The 14998-nt window shown below is 36.8% G+C and overlaps 1 protein-coding gene across 1 annotated transcript in view; it reads left to right on the forward strand.

The window, feature by feature from the left end:
• Window positions 1-14143, forward strand: part of MIPOL1 (mirror-image polydactyly 1) — a 239146-nt gene extending 225003 nt beyond the window's left edge. Inside the window, exon 11 of the mRNA XM_047074696.1 lies at window positions 14077-14143. Coding sequence (XP_046930652.1) covers window positions 14077-14143 — 67 coding nt within the window. The remainder of the gene's footprint in view (window positions 1-14076) is intronic.
• The last annotated feature ends 855 nt before the right edge of the window (window positions 14144-14998 follow it).

Here is a 14998-nt window from a genome sequence, read left to right on the forward strand (position 1 = left end):
CTGTGCTGACAGCTCAGAGCCTGGAGCCTGCTTTGGATTCTGTGTCTCCCCCTCTCTCTGCCCCTCCCCCGCTCATGCTGTGTCTCTCAGAAATAAATAAATGTTAAAAAAATTATTAAAATAAATAAACAAACAAACTACTACAGATCTTCACATGGAGTAACTTGCTTTCTTTATTTTTGAAACCTCCTTTTAAGGGTCATCATCAAAATTTAAATCTATTTTTTAGAATCGAGAATGTAAATGAAATTCCTTTACTCTTTATTACCTGTGTGTGTGTGCATGTGTGTATAATATCTATTCAGAAACAACTAAATAATATCCTGTTGATGTTTGAGAGCCTGTTATGCTAGTTACCAAGTACCAGTTACTTTATGAACAAAATACACATTGTACTTGCTCTCATGGAGCTTCATGGGCCTTTTACTGGTGTTGAGTTTTCTTGGGAAACTTACATATGATTTGAATATCCTTTCATAGACAAAGTGAGAGTCCAATAAAATTGTCACTTGATCTTAATTCATCCTATTATCTCAATCACTTTCTGATGTTAAATTAGGGGCTTAAGCAAAATAACTCTATTATCTTCTATAAGTCCTTTTCTAGTGCTGCCATAGACTAATTGGAATCCACCAGACTATGTAGACATCTAATTTACTAACATTTACAAAAAACATTTACTAAGATTTACAAAATCTTAATCTCTGGGTGAAATGATACCAAAGTTATTATTTTAAAATCCAAAACTTGAAATAAAATTACCTTAGAGATACAGTAACAAAGGAAATATAGCTTTACTCTTTCTCCATATTCTAATTGTAAAATGAGATGAAACAAATGTAAAGAATGCCAAGTTTTACATTAAATTTTGATTGTTAAATGTTTAACTTTTATTTTTACTAGTCACGTAAATTGATACTAATGACATTATGATTGATTGACAAGCCTGATTTTTCAACATTACATGGAAGATGGCAAACGTTAGTCTACATTTAAAATAAAGGCAAGTTGGCTCCTGGGTGGCTCAGTCTGTTGAGCATCTGACTCTTGATCTTGGCTCGGGTCATGATCTCACAGTTCCTGGGTTCAAGCCCCGCATTAGGCTCTGTACTGGCAGTATGGAGCCTGCTTAGGATTCTCTCTCTATCTCTCTCTCTGTCTCTCTCTCTCTCTTCTCCCTCCCCCCCACTCACACACACACACACACACACACACACACACACACACACCTCTCTCGCTCACTCTCTCTCTCTCTCAAAATAAATACGCTTAAAAAAATAAAATAGAGTTAAGTTTTCAGTGCTTGTCTACACATTGAATAAGGAATGTGTGTATCTAATCTAAGCAGAGTTGAGTGTGCATGTACTAAGATTTTTTTAAGTTCTATTTAATCTCAGAGATAAAGTTTACCGCTTAATTTCTGAAGGAATGATAATTCTTTAAAGATAATGATATCTTCTAAGTGATGATGCTTCATATAATGACATCAGAGGAGCGAAATTAATCTATCCATATTATTTTACCCTTTATTATAGTTACTTGAAATATTTTTTTTGTTTTTTTTTATATATATATGAAATTTATTGACAAATTGGTTTCCATACAACACCCAGTGCTCATCCCAAAAGGTGCCCTCCTCAATACCCATGACCCACCCGCCCCTCCCTCCCACCCCCCATCAACCCTCAGTTTGTTCTCAGTTTTTAACATTCTCTTATGCTTTGGCTCTCTCCCACTCTAACCTCTTTTTTTTTTTTTTCCTTCCCCTCCCCCATGGGTTCCTGTTAAGTTTCTCAGGATCCACATAAGAGTGAAACCATATGGTATCTGTCTTTCTCTGTATGGCTTATTTCACTTAGCATCACACTCTCCAGTTCCATCCACGTTGCTACAAAAGGCCATATTTCATTTTTTCTCATTGCCACGTAGTATTCCATTGTGTATATGTACCACAATTTCTTTATCCATTCATCAGTTGATGGACATTTAGGCTCTTTCCATAATTTGGCTATTGTTGAGAGTGCTGCTATGAACATTGGGGTACAAGTGCCCCTATGCATCAGTACTCCTGTATCCCTTGGATAAATTCCTAGCAGTGCTATTGCTGGGTCATAGGGTAGGTCTATTTTTAATTTTCTGAGGAACCTCCACACTGCTTTCCAGAGCGGCTGCACCAATTTGCATTCCCACCAACAGTGCAAGAGGGTTCCCATTTCTCCACATCCTCTCCAGCATCTATAGTCTCCTGATTTGTTCCTTTTGGCCACTCTGACTGGCGTGAGGTGATACCTGAGTGTGGTTTTGATCTGTATTTCCCTGATAAGGAGCGATGCTGAACATCTTTTCATGTGCCTGTTGGCCATCTGGATGTCTTCTTTAGAGAAGTGTCTATTCATGTTTTCTGCCCATTTCTTCACTGGGTTATTTGTTTTTCGGGTGTGGAGTTTGGTGAGCTCTTTATAGATTTTGGATACTAGCCCTTTGTCCGATATGTCATTTGCAAATATCTTTTCCCATTCTGTTGGTTGCCTTTTAGTTTTGTTGGTTGTTTCCTTTGCTGTGCAGAAGCTTTTTATCTTCATAAGGTCCCAGTAATTCACTTTTGCTTTTAATTCCCTTGCCTTTGGGGATGTGTCGAGTAAGAGATTGCTACGGCTGAGGTCAGAGAGGTCTTTTCCTGCTTTCTCCTCTAAGGTTTTGATGGTTTCCTGTCTCACATTTAGGTCCTTTATCCATTTTGAGTTTATTTTTGTAAATGGTGTGAGAAAGTGGTCTAGTTTCAACATTCTGCATGTTGCTGTCCAGTTCTCCCAGCACCATTTGTTAAAGAGGCTGTCTTTTTTCCATTGGATGTTCTTTCCTGATTTGTCAAAGATGAGTTGGCCATATGTTTGTGGGTCTAGTTCTGGGGTTTCTATTCTATTCCATTGGTCTGTGTGTCTGTTTTTGTGCCATTGAAATATTTTTTTATACAGCAAAATGGTTTTGGGGAAATGATTGAATTGGATTTGACATGAAATTTATGCTAGAAATCAACAAGCTAATTAGTAAATGGTTAGTCATGATGCATTAAAACTAAATATTGTTGACTGTATGTACCCAATTTGTTGTTTTTCTTATTTTTCTTTTAATGGTGTAGATGCAGCCAAAAATATGAGTTGACCACAAATAGGGACAATTTTATATGCAGACAGAGATGATAGTCACATTCCTGGTTTCATTTAAGAGATAATGCAATCCCCAAGATATATCTATTTTCATACCTATCAATTGATATTTAAAATTTCAGTATCAGAAATAAACAGATTTAGGTTATGCTTTGTTTCATAATAGAATGCAGAAACTCTTAGTAGCCTTTTTATCAATCATATAACATTGTTCTCAGAAAACATTTTTTTTAAGCCAGTATTAAGAATCAAAGGGAGGAGAATGCAAGAGGATTAGACTCTTAATGGGAAGCAAGAGAAGTACCATTGGATCAACTTCTGCACAGCATCGGTTTTAACTTTTGGCTTTTGGTTGTGGTTTTCTCTCTCTCTAGATGTCTTTATTACTGGTGGAATTCTGTTTCAGCAGTTATCACTACCAAATTATTTTAGGCTCTTTGAGAAATAAAGACAAACTTGACCACTCTCACAGTGCTGCCCCATGATTGGCCCAAACAGAACAAAGGTTACTTGGACTACTTTGTAAGAGGTGTAGGGAAGGCATGACCCAAAATCATTATGAAAACCATAATAATTTTTTAAACTTAAAAAAAATTTTTTTTAATATTCATTTTTTGAGAGAGAGGGAGACAGCGTGAGTTGGGGAGGGACAGAGAGAGAGGAAGACAAAGAATCTAAAGCAGGCTCCAGGCTCCGAGCTGTCAGCACAGAGCCCAACGTGGGGCTCAAACCCATGAACCATGAGATCATGACCTGAGCCAAAGTCGGACACCCCACCAACTGAGCTACCCAGGCACCCTTGTAAACTTTTATTTCCTGAGTATCATCTTGTGTTTGGGATAGTAGAGGTTGTGAAAACTATGTATACTTAATTTACATTACTGATTTGAAAGTTATTTTTAGGTCAAAACTAGAGCTGAGAATGCACCACTTTTGCTAAATGCACCCTTTTCAACTGAATGTATCTAAACAAAACCTAGACATGTACTTTGCTTCAGCCTATGAAGGCTGTAGGTTTACCAACATTTCAGTACTTGTGGGAATTCTTAAATCTCATGGCAATCATAAAGTATTGGAGAGACCTCAACACAGCAAACCAAGGAGGTACTAAGAGGGCCTTTTAAAACGTTTATTTATTTTTGAGACAGAGAGAGACAGAGCATGAATGGGGGAGAGTCAGAGAGAGGGAGACACAGAATCCGAAACAGGCTCCAGGCTCTGAGCTGTCAGCACAGAGCCCGACGCGGGGCTCGAACTCACGGACCGCGAGATCATGACCTGAGCCGAAGTCGGCCGCTTAACCAACTGAGCCACCCAGGCGCCCCAAGAGGGCCTTTTTAAATGCACTCTTTGGTATCTACATAATCTCAAATATTTTACGAGGATTAACGGGAGACAAATGCTTGATACTAATTATTATATCCATGTAAATTTATCACTGACATGTTAACAAGGCTAAGATTTGTAACACAGTCCTTTGTCAAGACTTTTTAAAAGTTTCCCTAGACATTTGCTTTGGTAATATTTTTCTAAGAAATTAACAAATACCCTTTAAATCTGCTTTATTATAAAAATCTTAAAAGTGGTGCTCATCTAGAATTCCTGTTTATTATCTACTTATAATGAAATATTTGTGAAGTTCTTTTCAAAATATTTTGTATGGATTTCTATAGTAAACAATTGTCCTACATCTTCTTTCCTTCAGTAAATTGGCCTGGTGATTGACTTTCTGTATTGTTGCCAGTATCAATTTTTTCCTCATTATCTCTAGTATAATTACATTGGAAATCTTATTTTTGCTATTAATATTACAATGTCCTGTTCCAGATAAGTAAATTATGCCCATTTCCAGATTAGCCACAATTTGTTATTAACACTGAGTTTGCTAACAAGAATATAAAAATGTATTAGGCTTTAAATTTTATTAAAAAAACAAGATACATTTGTAAGTCCATATCCATTTAAAAAATGATATCTTTTTCGGTAAGGCAAAATGCATAATACCATCATAGTATTGTTAAGTTGGTAATATTTTGGAACTTATTATTTGCTTTTAATAAAGAATGACTCGTGGACTTTCCAGTGAAGCGTTTCAGTAAATATATCTTGAATGTTGAAACACAGGTAGACCAACCCTTAAAATTAAATTTAAAAATAGAGTAAATGCTATGTGCTGTGAACCATACCAGGCATGATATCAACTTAAGCAAGCAATGGTCTACAAATTCATCATATTTGCCAAATACCATCACAGCCCAGAAACTCTTGTTTCCATGCCACAGATGATCAGATTAGATCTATCTGGATATTTGTAAAAGCCCAAATTAAGCTCTTTAGGTACTCTAATTGAAATAGTTGAGTGCTTTTGGATGGCACCCTACAGCCAGTCCAGTTATGTTAGTTGCAGACCTACTCACTGATGTAGCCACTAAGGACTGATTATCTCTGGCAGCCAGGCTGTTCCCAGTTACCCATACTTGGTCTTGCAAGTCTAGCTGCAACTCAGAAATTAACCTCTATAACTGGTAGGTAAGGAGGAAGAACTCTAATATATCTTGATTTTAACAGTCATTTGCCAGACTATCTCAAAATACCTTTGTGGACAAGATCAAGAAGGGATTGCACAGTTCTGGTAATTCATAGCTTATTGAATAGGAATACATATTATGACCCTGTAGGGTTGTCTGTGAGAGTTTGTCTCAGTACTTTTTCTGTTCAACATATTTCAATTACCTAAGTTAAAAACATAAAAGGTAAGTTTATCATAACTACAAGAAGTGATAAACTCTAGATGCCAAAAGATACTAATTTGCTGGAAAAATGGGCCAAATTTACCAAACTGAAATCTAGCATAGATAAAGGTAAAATCTTGCTTTTAATATCAATATTATGGAATAAAAATGGCCATGATTTTTTTTTGCAACTGCGCCTGTCAAAATGTGGAATTTATTTCCCTACCCTTTGAATCTGGGCTGTCCTGTGACTCCCTTTACCAAGTGATGTTGTACAACTTTTAAGCAAGGCCTCAAGAGACCTTCCTGAGTTCAGTATTACCCTCTTGCTGATGTGTTCACCAGGTAAATAAGTCTGGGCTCATCTGGTTGAGAATGAGATACCACAGAAAGAAAGAGTCCCAGCAGAAGTCAGCACACCTGTCAGGCACATGACCACCCCACCCCAACTGACTGCAGCTGAATGAGTGAACACGGGCAAGGCTAGCAGAACCACCTGACTGCCCCAAGCCCGAATGGACGTGAGTAAATAAAATAGCTGCCTTTTTAAGCCACTACGTTTCGGGTGGTTTATTGTGCAGCAATAAATGGAAAAGAAATATTAATCGTATATGAAATAGAACAGACTTGGCTTGGCCTGATAGTCAAAGCAGGCTAGCGTTTTAAGGTTAAGTCAGTAGTGAAACATGGCAGCATTGAAAGAGAAGTAAAAGTCTAAATCAACGAAGGTATCAGGCCCATGTTTCTTTATAATGATTAAACTGGATTATTATATAGGGGCCAATTATTTTTAAAGACACTAGACATACCAGAGAATATCCGCAAAGAGTACCGATAATGGTGAGCAGTCTACTAACTTGAATGTACCAGCCATTTGAAGACTGGAAGTGTAAACAATAAAAACCAGTAAAGACTGCTTTCTTAACATTTTGATAACACCTCATATGAGAAATCAAGTAAGGTAATGATTTAAAAGGTATGTCTACGGGGATGAGTGGGAGATCCAAGGAGGTATGTTGAAATAAGGAATAGGGGCGCCTGGGTAGTTCACTTGGCTGAGGATCTGACTCTTGATTTCAGCTCAAATCATGGTCTCACTGTTGTGGGGTGGAGCCCTGTGTGGGGCTCTGTGCTGGGCGTGGAACCTGCTTAGGGTTCTCTTTCTCCCTCTCTCTCTGCCCCTCCCCTGCTCGCACTCTCTCAAAAAAAAAAAAATAATAATAATACAAGGAATAATTTTTGGCCATGTAATTATTATTTAGTTCCCCATTCTTTGCACTTTCTACCAATTCTTGTTTCCACCTTCTTCACCATGACTTTTCAACCCACTCTCCCATCTACTCCTACACTCACTTTTTCACTTACAAACTCTTTCTTCATTTTGTTTCAAATGTAAATAGTCTTTCTTCTTTTCTCAGCTTCATTCTTTCCTCATGTGGTATTTACTTATTTCTTATGTGTTCTTTTTGTGAGCATATATGTGTGTTCATATTTATATGGCCGTGTCTCTATTTATTCACAAGTATGTGTGGATATGCCCATTTTTATAGGCATCTGTGTATCTTTTCAGTTACATTTTGTGGCTAAAATGGAGCAAGAACTTCTTACCACATTGATTACAATTTATGCATGGGAGAATGGGTGCACTCTATCCATTGGCTAATCCATTGGCTATTCACTTTCATACAGCTCTGTGCTTCCTCCTTCCCCATCTTTCTCTCCTTCTCTTTATTCCTCTGATCTCAGCTCTTTTCAATCTGCTTTGTGGCACCTTCTTTCCATTGCTACTACCTTGCATCTATCCACAACTTCTACGCTGAATGTTTCACACACACATTCTACCTGAAACAAACTTACCAAGGACACTTGTTTCCTAGCAGCCCAGTCTCTTCCCCATACCCATATACTAGGACAGCAGCCTTTTTCCTGTACCCATATACCAGGAAGGAGAGTTCTTCTCGTTCCCCTTTGCTTCTGTCATACCTTCTACATCGATGTAAAAACACTCGCTCCTTTGAGATTTACACCATCCAGCTTTCTCACTCTCTGTCTCATCTTTTCAGTGATATCTACTGATCTCCTGATCAGTGCCATTTCCTTTAAATGTATTTCAGGCATCTGATTCAATGTCTTCCTTTCTATCTACCCCAACTTCTGCATTCATACTAAGAAATTTCGGTGTCAATGTCAGTAATGTGTCTGTTCCTTTGTCCCTTGAATGCTAATGACTTTTACCTCTTATCCACTTCAACTACAATAGATGTTGGCAGAACTTTTCTAAATATGAAATCCTAAGATCACACTTGCCTCTCCAACAATAACCACAGCCTTACTCCCAACTACTCTTGCTTTTTAGCTTAACCACAAATTAAGACATCCAGTCTCTTGCTCCTTTCATTCTTTTTCTGAACTGACAGCCCTTTTAGACTTGCTTTCTTCCCTACCCAATCTGAATTCTAGGTTTAATCACTTTTTCTCAAGGACACAGTCTTCTTGTACCTTTGTCTTACACTATAAGTCATAAACTCTCAATTACTTTTATTATTTCCCCTCCCCATATCTATCCCCAAAGGATAGACCTGATGTGAAAACTAGAAGTCATACTACTATGATGATCAGTATCTCTTCAAATTTGCAGTCTCTAGCTATAGCTGGATCATCAATCACCTAGTATTTCTTTTGCATATTCCAAGGCACCTCCCTTCCTTGTCACATTAAACATTCAGCATTTTCCTCTAGCCTTTTTCTGTACCCTATGTTTTCATCAGAGAACTTTGCCTCCTACTCCCCGGGTAAATTGAATCTAGCGGACATAAGTTCTGTCAATTAACATCCTCCATACCTAAATTATCCACAGCTGTATTCTTCCTACCTCTTTCCCCTTAATCTCCAAGGAAAAATTGTATATATATTTTTGAGACAATGCTGTAAGTCATGCTTATGATTCCGTCATCTAGACCCTACTTAAAAAGGTATCATCTTCCTGCCTTATACCTTGGTGTCTTCCTCTAGTCTTCTCTCCCATAGTTCACAAATATATTCACATGCCATCAGTTTCTTAAAAAACTTCTTCAGCCATACATTCCCCTATAACTATAATCCTCTTTACTTTCTAGCCAAGCTCCTATAAAAACAGCCTGTACTTAGCCTTCAATTTTCACATTCCTCTCAGGCTTCCTCCTACTTCCATCATGCCATTAAAACTGCACTGAGAAGGTGGTCATTTCCCAATTGCCAAATCACATGGGCACTTCTCACTTTGATATTGGTTAAGTACTTAAACTGTTGATAGCTGCCTTCTTGAACTGCTCTTCTCTGAATTCTGTGACAGCACCTAGTCTTGATCCATCTTTTACATCCCTATATCCTCAAATTCTTTTGCCAGTCTCTTTACTTTAAATATTTGTTTTCTTTGGATTTCTATCCTATTCCCACATCTCTTCTTCTTAATTTCTCTTTCTAAGCATTTCCATCTACTCCTGTGGCTTTAGTTACAACCTAGAGCAACCTAGTCATGACCCAACTCTTCAGCCTCAGTTTCTACCATTCTCCACCTCTAACTTTGTGATCCTGAGAAAACAAATGCTATCAATAGCACTTGACACATATCATGCTTTTCATACCTCTGTGCCTTCACAGATATTATTTCCTTTGTCTGAAATGCCCATCCTGCCCCTCTCCATCCCCTCCCTTCTTAAGATGACTATTTCCTTCTTATCCTTCAATACTTAACTCAGGCAAAATCCCAGGAAGGCTTTATATGCCTTTCCTCTCCTCCTCTACCCAAACTAGGTTCTGCTTAATATCTGTGTATCCTTTTATTACAGCATTTATCAGTAACTTGTTGTTGAAGTTATCCATATAAAGATCTATTTCCCCACCCTACTGTTCCTTATAAGCTGGGACCATGTCCTGCTTTCTGAATAATCAATGCCTAGAACAGTACCTGGTACATAGGAATTACCAAACAAATGCTTATTGATTGAACTGAAATCTATATCATAAACCTAGAATTCTCTCTTTAAGACAAACTCTTATATCCAAGTATCTACTTAACATCCTACTTATATGTCCCACCAACACCTCAAATTCATGTGTACCAAGCTGAACTCATCTTCACACACACATGCTCCCCAATAAATTCTTCTGTTCTTCCTCTGCACTGTCTTGGTTAGTATATCACTATCCATCTAGTCACCAAAATCAGACACCCAGTAGTCATCCTTCTTGCCCACCCCATCTCTCCCCATCCTGCCCTCAGAAGTCACTAAGTCCTTGGGATCCTATACTTAGATATCTTTCAAACTTGTCCCCTTCTTTCCATCTACACTGCTGTTGTTTTAGTTCAAGCCTTTAAGTCTCGTTAGGATATTGTTTTTTTATTATAGTAAATCTTCATAACAAAGTTTACCATCTTAACCATTTTAAGGTGCACAGTTATATGGCCTTAAACACATTCATGTTATTGTGCTCACAAAGATTATTTTAATCAGGAGCTATCTGGACTTCCTACCTATAGGCTAACCTGTCTCCATCCCATTCCTACATCTTTGCCACTATAATCTTTCCATAATGCAGATGATGTTACTAGATGTGTTAAAACCCACTCACTGCTTCCCACTGTCACCATTAGTGGTTTCTTCACAAAGTTTTCACAGGTCCAAGCTGAAATGAGAAAACTAAATAAATAAAATGTACCAAGTTTTTCTAAATTTTTTCAACTTAATGAATGACAACATTGATCAACATAAATACTGAAACATGCATGGGGGCAAAGTCAATTTTGCTTTAGATATGCTAAGTGTCATATGCCTGTAGAAAAAGCAAAAGGAGATGTCTTAAAGGCAGTTGGGTATGTGAGTCTGAAACTCAGAAGGGAGTGAGAGTAATTCAAGCCCACGAAAACTCAGAAATATGCCTTAAAAGTTGGTAGTACTTTTGGGAGCAGTATAGTACACCAGAGAGATCAGGGGGGTGGTGATTAGACTTACCATCACATCCTAGCTCCAAACTCACTAGCAATAAGGCTGTGATCAAATTACCCTCTATATGTTTTGGTTTTGTCAACCAATGATAATATCTACTCTATGGAGTTATCATGAAAATTAAATATGTGCATAATTTGCTTCTCATAATTCATAGCACATAATCAGTGTTTATTAAGAATTATTTACTGTTTAACATATCTCATAATATTCATTAAGAGTGAAAAATAGGGGCGTCTGGTTGGCTCAGTCGGTTGAGCATATGGTTTTGGCTCAGGTCATGATCTCACGGTTTGTGATTTCAAGCCCCACGTCAGGCTCTGTGCTGACAGCTCAGAGCCTGGAGCCTGTTTTGGATTCTGTGTCTCCCTCTCTTTCTGCTCCTCCCCCGCTCGTGCTCTGTCTCTCTCTCTCTCTCTCTCTCTCTCTCTCTCTCTCTCTCTCTCTCTCAAAAATAAATAAACATTTTTTTAAAAAGTGAAAAATAAAAGTAAACTGATTAGGAAAATTGGTAAATAACGATGTCGGAAAATTATGTATTCCATTGTAGTATATACACGTTATCTAAATACACAGAAAATATAAAAATCATGTTAATTGAAAAAATAAGATTTCTGTCTAAAATATATCTGTAAGTATATTTTTCAAATTTACTATAGTAAACAGTAGTTTGTAACTATTATTTCCTAATTACGTGCAATGTCATCAATTTACTTTGTTAATGTGTTACTAAAATCGCAGGTGAAATATACCCACAAATACTTTCCCAATTTAACTTAACTAAGAGCTTAAGGAAAATTTTTCATGAAGCTAAATAATCCATTAAATCTGAAATCTGTCGCTCTCTAGTAACCGAGCCCTAGTGGAAGTAACTTTGAACTAAGAACAAGGAAACCAGGCCCAGATTTGTTACTGTTTTACTACAGTCCTTGTATAAGGGTTTACTTGTCTGTGCTTCAGTTTCTTCATATTTGAAGAACTCCTAATGGAGTTCTCCTAATGGAGAACTCCTAATCCTAGCTCTAACCCTTTTCCTATTTCATGAAGCCCTTGGGAAACTACTGTTGAGTAACATCTGAAGCAGTTGGAACCTAATTTAATAAGCTACATACTTTTTTAAAGGATATTGTTGATTTGGACAGTAAAGAATAGCCTGCAGGCGAATCCACAAGGTGCTTCGACAGACGTATGCAGCTACCTTCCTGTTGGCACGGTCCACGTCTGGCAGGTGAATTCCATTCCTTACAAGAAGGAATAGGTGCTTCATTGTGTTTCAGAAGTCAGTACGCTTTTACAGAACGAAGTCATTGACATTTTTCTCATTTCTGAGATCAAATTTTCATAAATCATTCAACCTGGATAAACTGAGAATGTGGTTCATCTAGTAATTATTGAAACATAGTAAAGGGCAGTGCAAGATGTGATATTTAAGTATTTCCTCCTAACCTCTTACCTTATCAAGGCATAAGAGTTCTAAATGGAAATATGTCCTAATCTATAAAAAGGAAACTAAAGTAAGATGAGCCTATTAGCAAAGGAAAAGTCAAAAGAGGCACAACACAAATTCATCTCAGTAATTTGGAATGCCATTGATTCTGAATTCATAGTAATAATGATAACTATACAGAGTACAACTTTTCCATTATGAGGAATTTTTTTAATGGTAGTGTAAATCAGATTGTAGGGGAAGGATATAACTAACCAACATGAAAGTAATATTTTCTGCCTTTTTTACAATATATGCCAAAAATGCTATTAATGGCCTGTCAATGTTTCCACTGGGAGTCATTTTTTAAGTTAATTGAGGTTACTATCATACTTTAACAATACATTTAAAATTTCAGCCTGACATTTTTCTTGCCCCTTCTCCAAAATTAGGTTAGTGAAACTTTGTCTTAAAGAATTTATGTAATCCTATATAAATCATCATATTCTTGTTTTCTGTTAACTGAACTCCATATATGCACAATCATCCAATAAACTTGAGCTAACTTTCAGTGTTGCATGTAAACCAGAGTGTGTGACACTAAGAATACCCTCATTCCTTTAGGGTCTAGCTCTGTGCTATGTTTATTTGCAAAGGACCCTCATGCATGGATCCCTATAAATGAGGCAAGCTGGAGCAGACTAGACTATGTCGCTCACCAGTCTTTGAGGAAGAAGATTGTGTATATATGAAAACTGGAAGATTTCTGTGTGTGTAACATCAAACATGATTTTTTGTTGAGGTTTTATGCTTTCCGTAAAAAAACATAATAACAGGAGAAAAATTAATGGTCTGATTCCATCATCTCTTCTCAAGCAAAATCTCACTGATCCACACGAATGTGATCTCCCTCCCATAGAGTAGCCTAAGAACACTACAGAATAGACTTTTGAACTTTTGACTTTATTTTCAAACTTATTTTTAACTATTTTTAAACTTGTTTTTAAAAACTATTTTTAAACTTTTGACTTTAAGTGGTGAGTTTTTAATCAATTAAAAAAAATCACATATCCTTGATTAGAAACTATAGAGTCGTTGCTAGCCTATTTACATTACTCAGAATAGAAACTTCTTTTTAAATGTAGTACCAAAAGTCTGGTTTTATTAGCATCAAACCATTTGTGTATACCTAAATTATTTTCATGCCACTAAAGCATGAGTTTTTTCCAGCTAGCTACCTAATTCCTAATTATTTTCATCAGCTGACTCTTTGAAAAAGGAAGAAATTTAATGCATATGAATTGTACAACATAATAATGTGTTACTTATTTACCTAAGTAACAGGTGTGAGGTTGATAGTATTTCTGAATTAAAATATGTATTTCTTAGGTAAAAATCAGCTTGAAACTGCTCTGCATTTAACGTGCCATCTTCGCATTGCATAATAAATGATTCATTCACAGCCTTCTTGCAAGCAGGTAAATGTAGTGAAATGAGTATGTTACATTTTTTCAGGTAGCGTCTAAAACTGACATAATCTGAAGATGTGGGTTAAAGTTTGTGTTGTTACTGTTTTTTTTAACCTCAGATACGTGGCACTCTGCACCAGTGTCTCTTGCTGACAGTAATGCTTTGTCTCTTAACACGACTACCAAGACTGCTTGGTCACAGGCAAATACTGTTCTTTTTCAGCCAAAACATTCCTGACAATAATTGTACTTTTTGTATCCTTTTTTTCCCCCTCCCCCCACCTGCCCCCAACCTAGGCTGGAAAGGCTGGTGGACGTCCTGAGGAAGAAGGTTGGAACAGGGACCATGAGGACAGTGATCTGACTGAAAAAAACGACAGTCTGGGGAAGCAATCACATCTGGTGACCAGGCTGCTTCATTCAACACTGTGTAAACACTAAAGCCTTAACTTAGCAAACAGTTGTTAGAAGTGGGACACTCCAACCACATTCCAAGCTGAGATAAAATCAGATCACAAATGTTTAACCACTTTGCTGCTGACTTATTTATCCAAATGTATTAACTACAGACTTTTACCAATGAGTAGCTATAAAGTTATAGCTTATTTTGTAACTATTTTATATCACTCTATTTGATATAAATCTTTTTACTGAGAGGCCATTATAGGTCATATCTTCACATACGTCCCTTTCTGAATCAAAATGCAGCAAAGTAAATATTGTCTAAACCTTAATCCATTGTGTTAGGTCAGAACTTCAAATATGTGCATTTTTCAATACAGAGTTTATTTCTTAACTGATGAGAGCAGCTCAGACATGAGAATGTATAGTCTTCCCCCAATGCATACACATGATCTTTGTTAATATTAAAGAATATTAAATATAAATACCAAGAATTAAATGTATAATTTGCTCCAATAGTTTGGTACATTAAAATTACATTAATCAAGGAATGATTTTTGTTTCACTACAAATAATACAAACTGTTTTCAATAAAAAAGAGGATATTGTTCATGTGTACTTATGGATTCATATTGTCGATGTTTTTAATGTTGTGTCTGAATAATGATCTAAACTCTATTTAAACTGTAGAAATTGCCAAGTCTGTCTAATAGGCTGGGACACCTCTGGCTTGAAAATTAGCATGTGCCAGCATGACTCTCAAAGGCAAGAGGCCATCAAAAACGTTAAGTATTCTTTTTGATTATCTTTATTTAGA

This window comes from Lynx rufus, unplaced genomic scaffold, assembly GCF_022079265.1.
Source record: "Lynx rufus isolate CCGP_SWC_20201006 ecotype Redwood Valley unplaced genomic scaffold, mLynRuf1.p SCAF_13, whole genome shotgun sequence".
Classification (NCBI taxonomy): domain Eukaryota; kingdom Metazoa; phylum Chordata; class Mammalia; order Carnivora; family Felidae; genus Lynx; species Lynx rufus.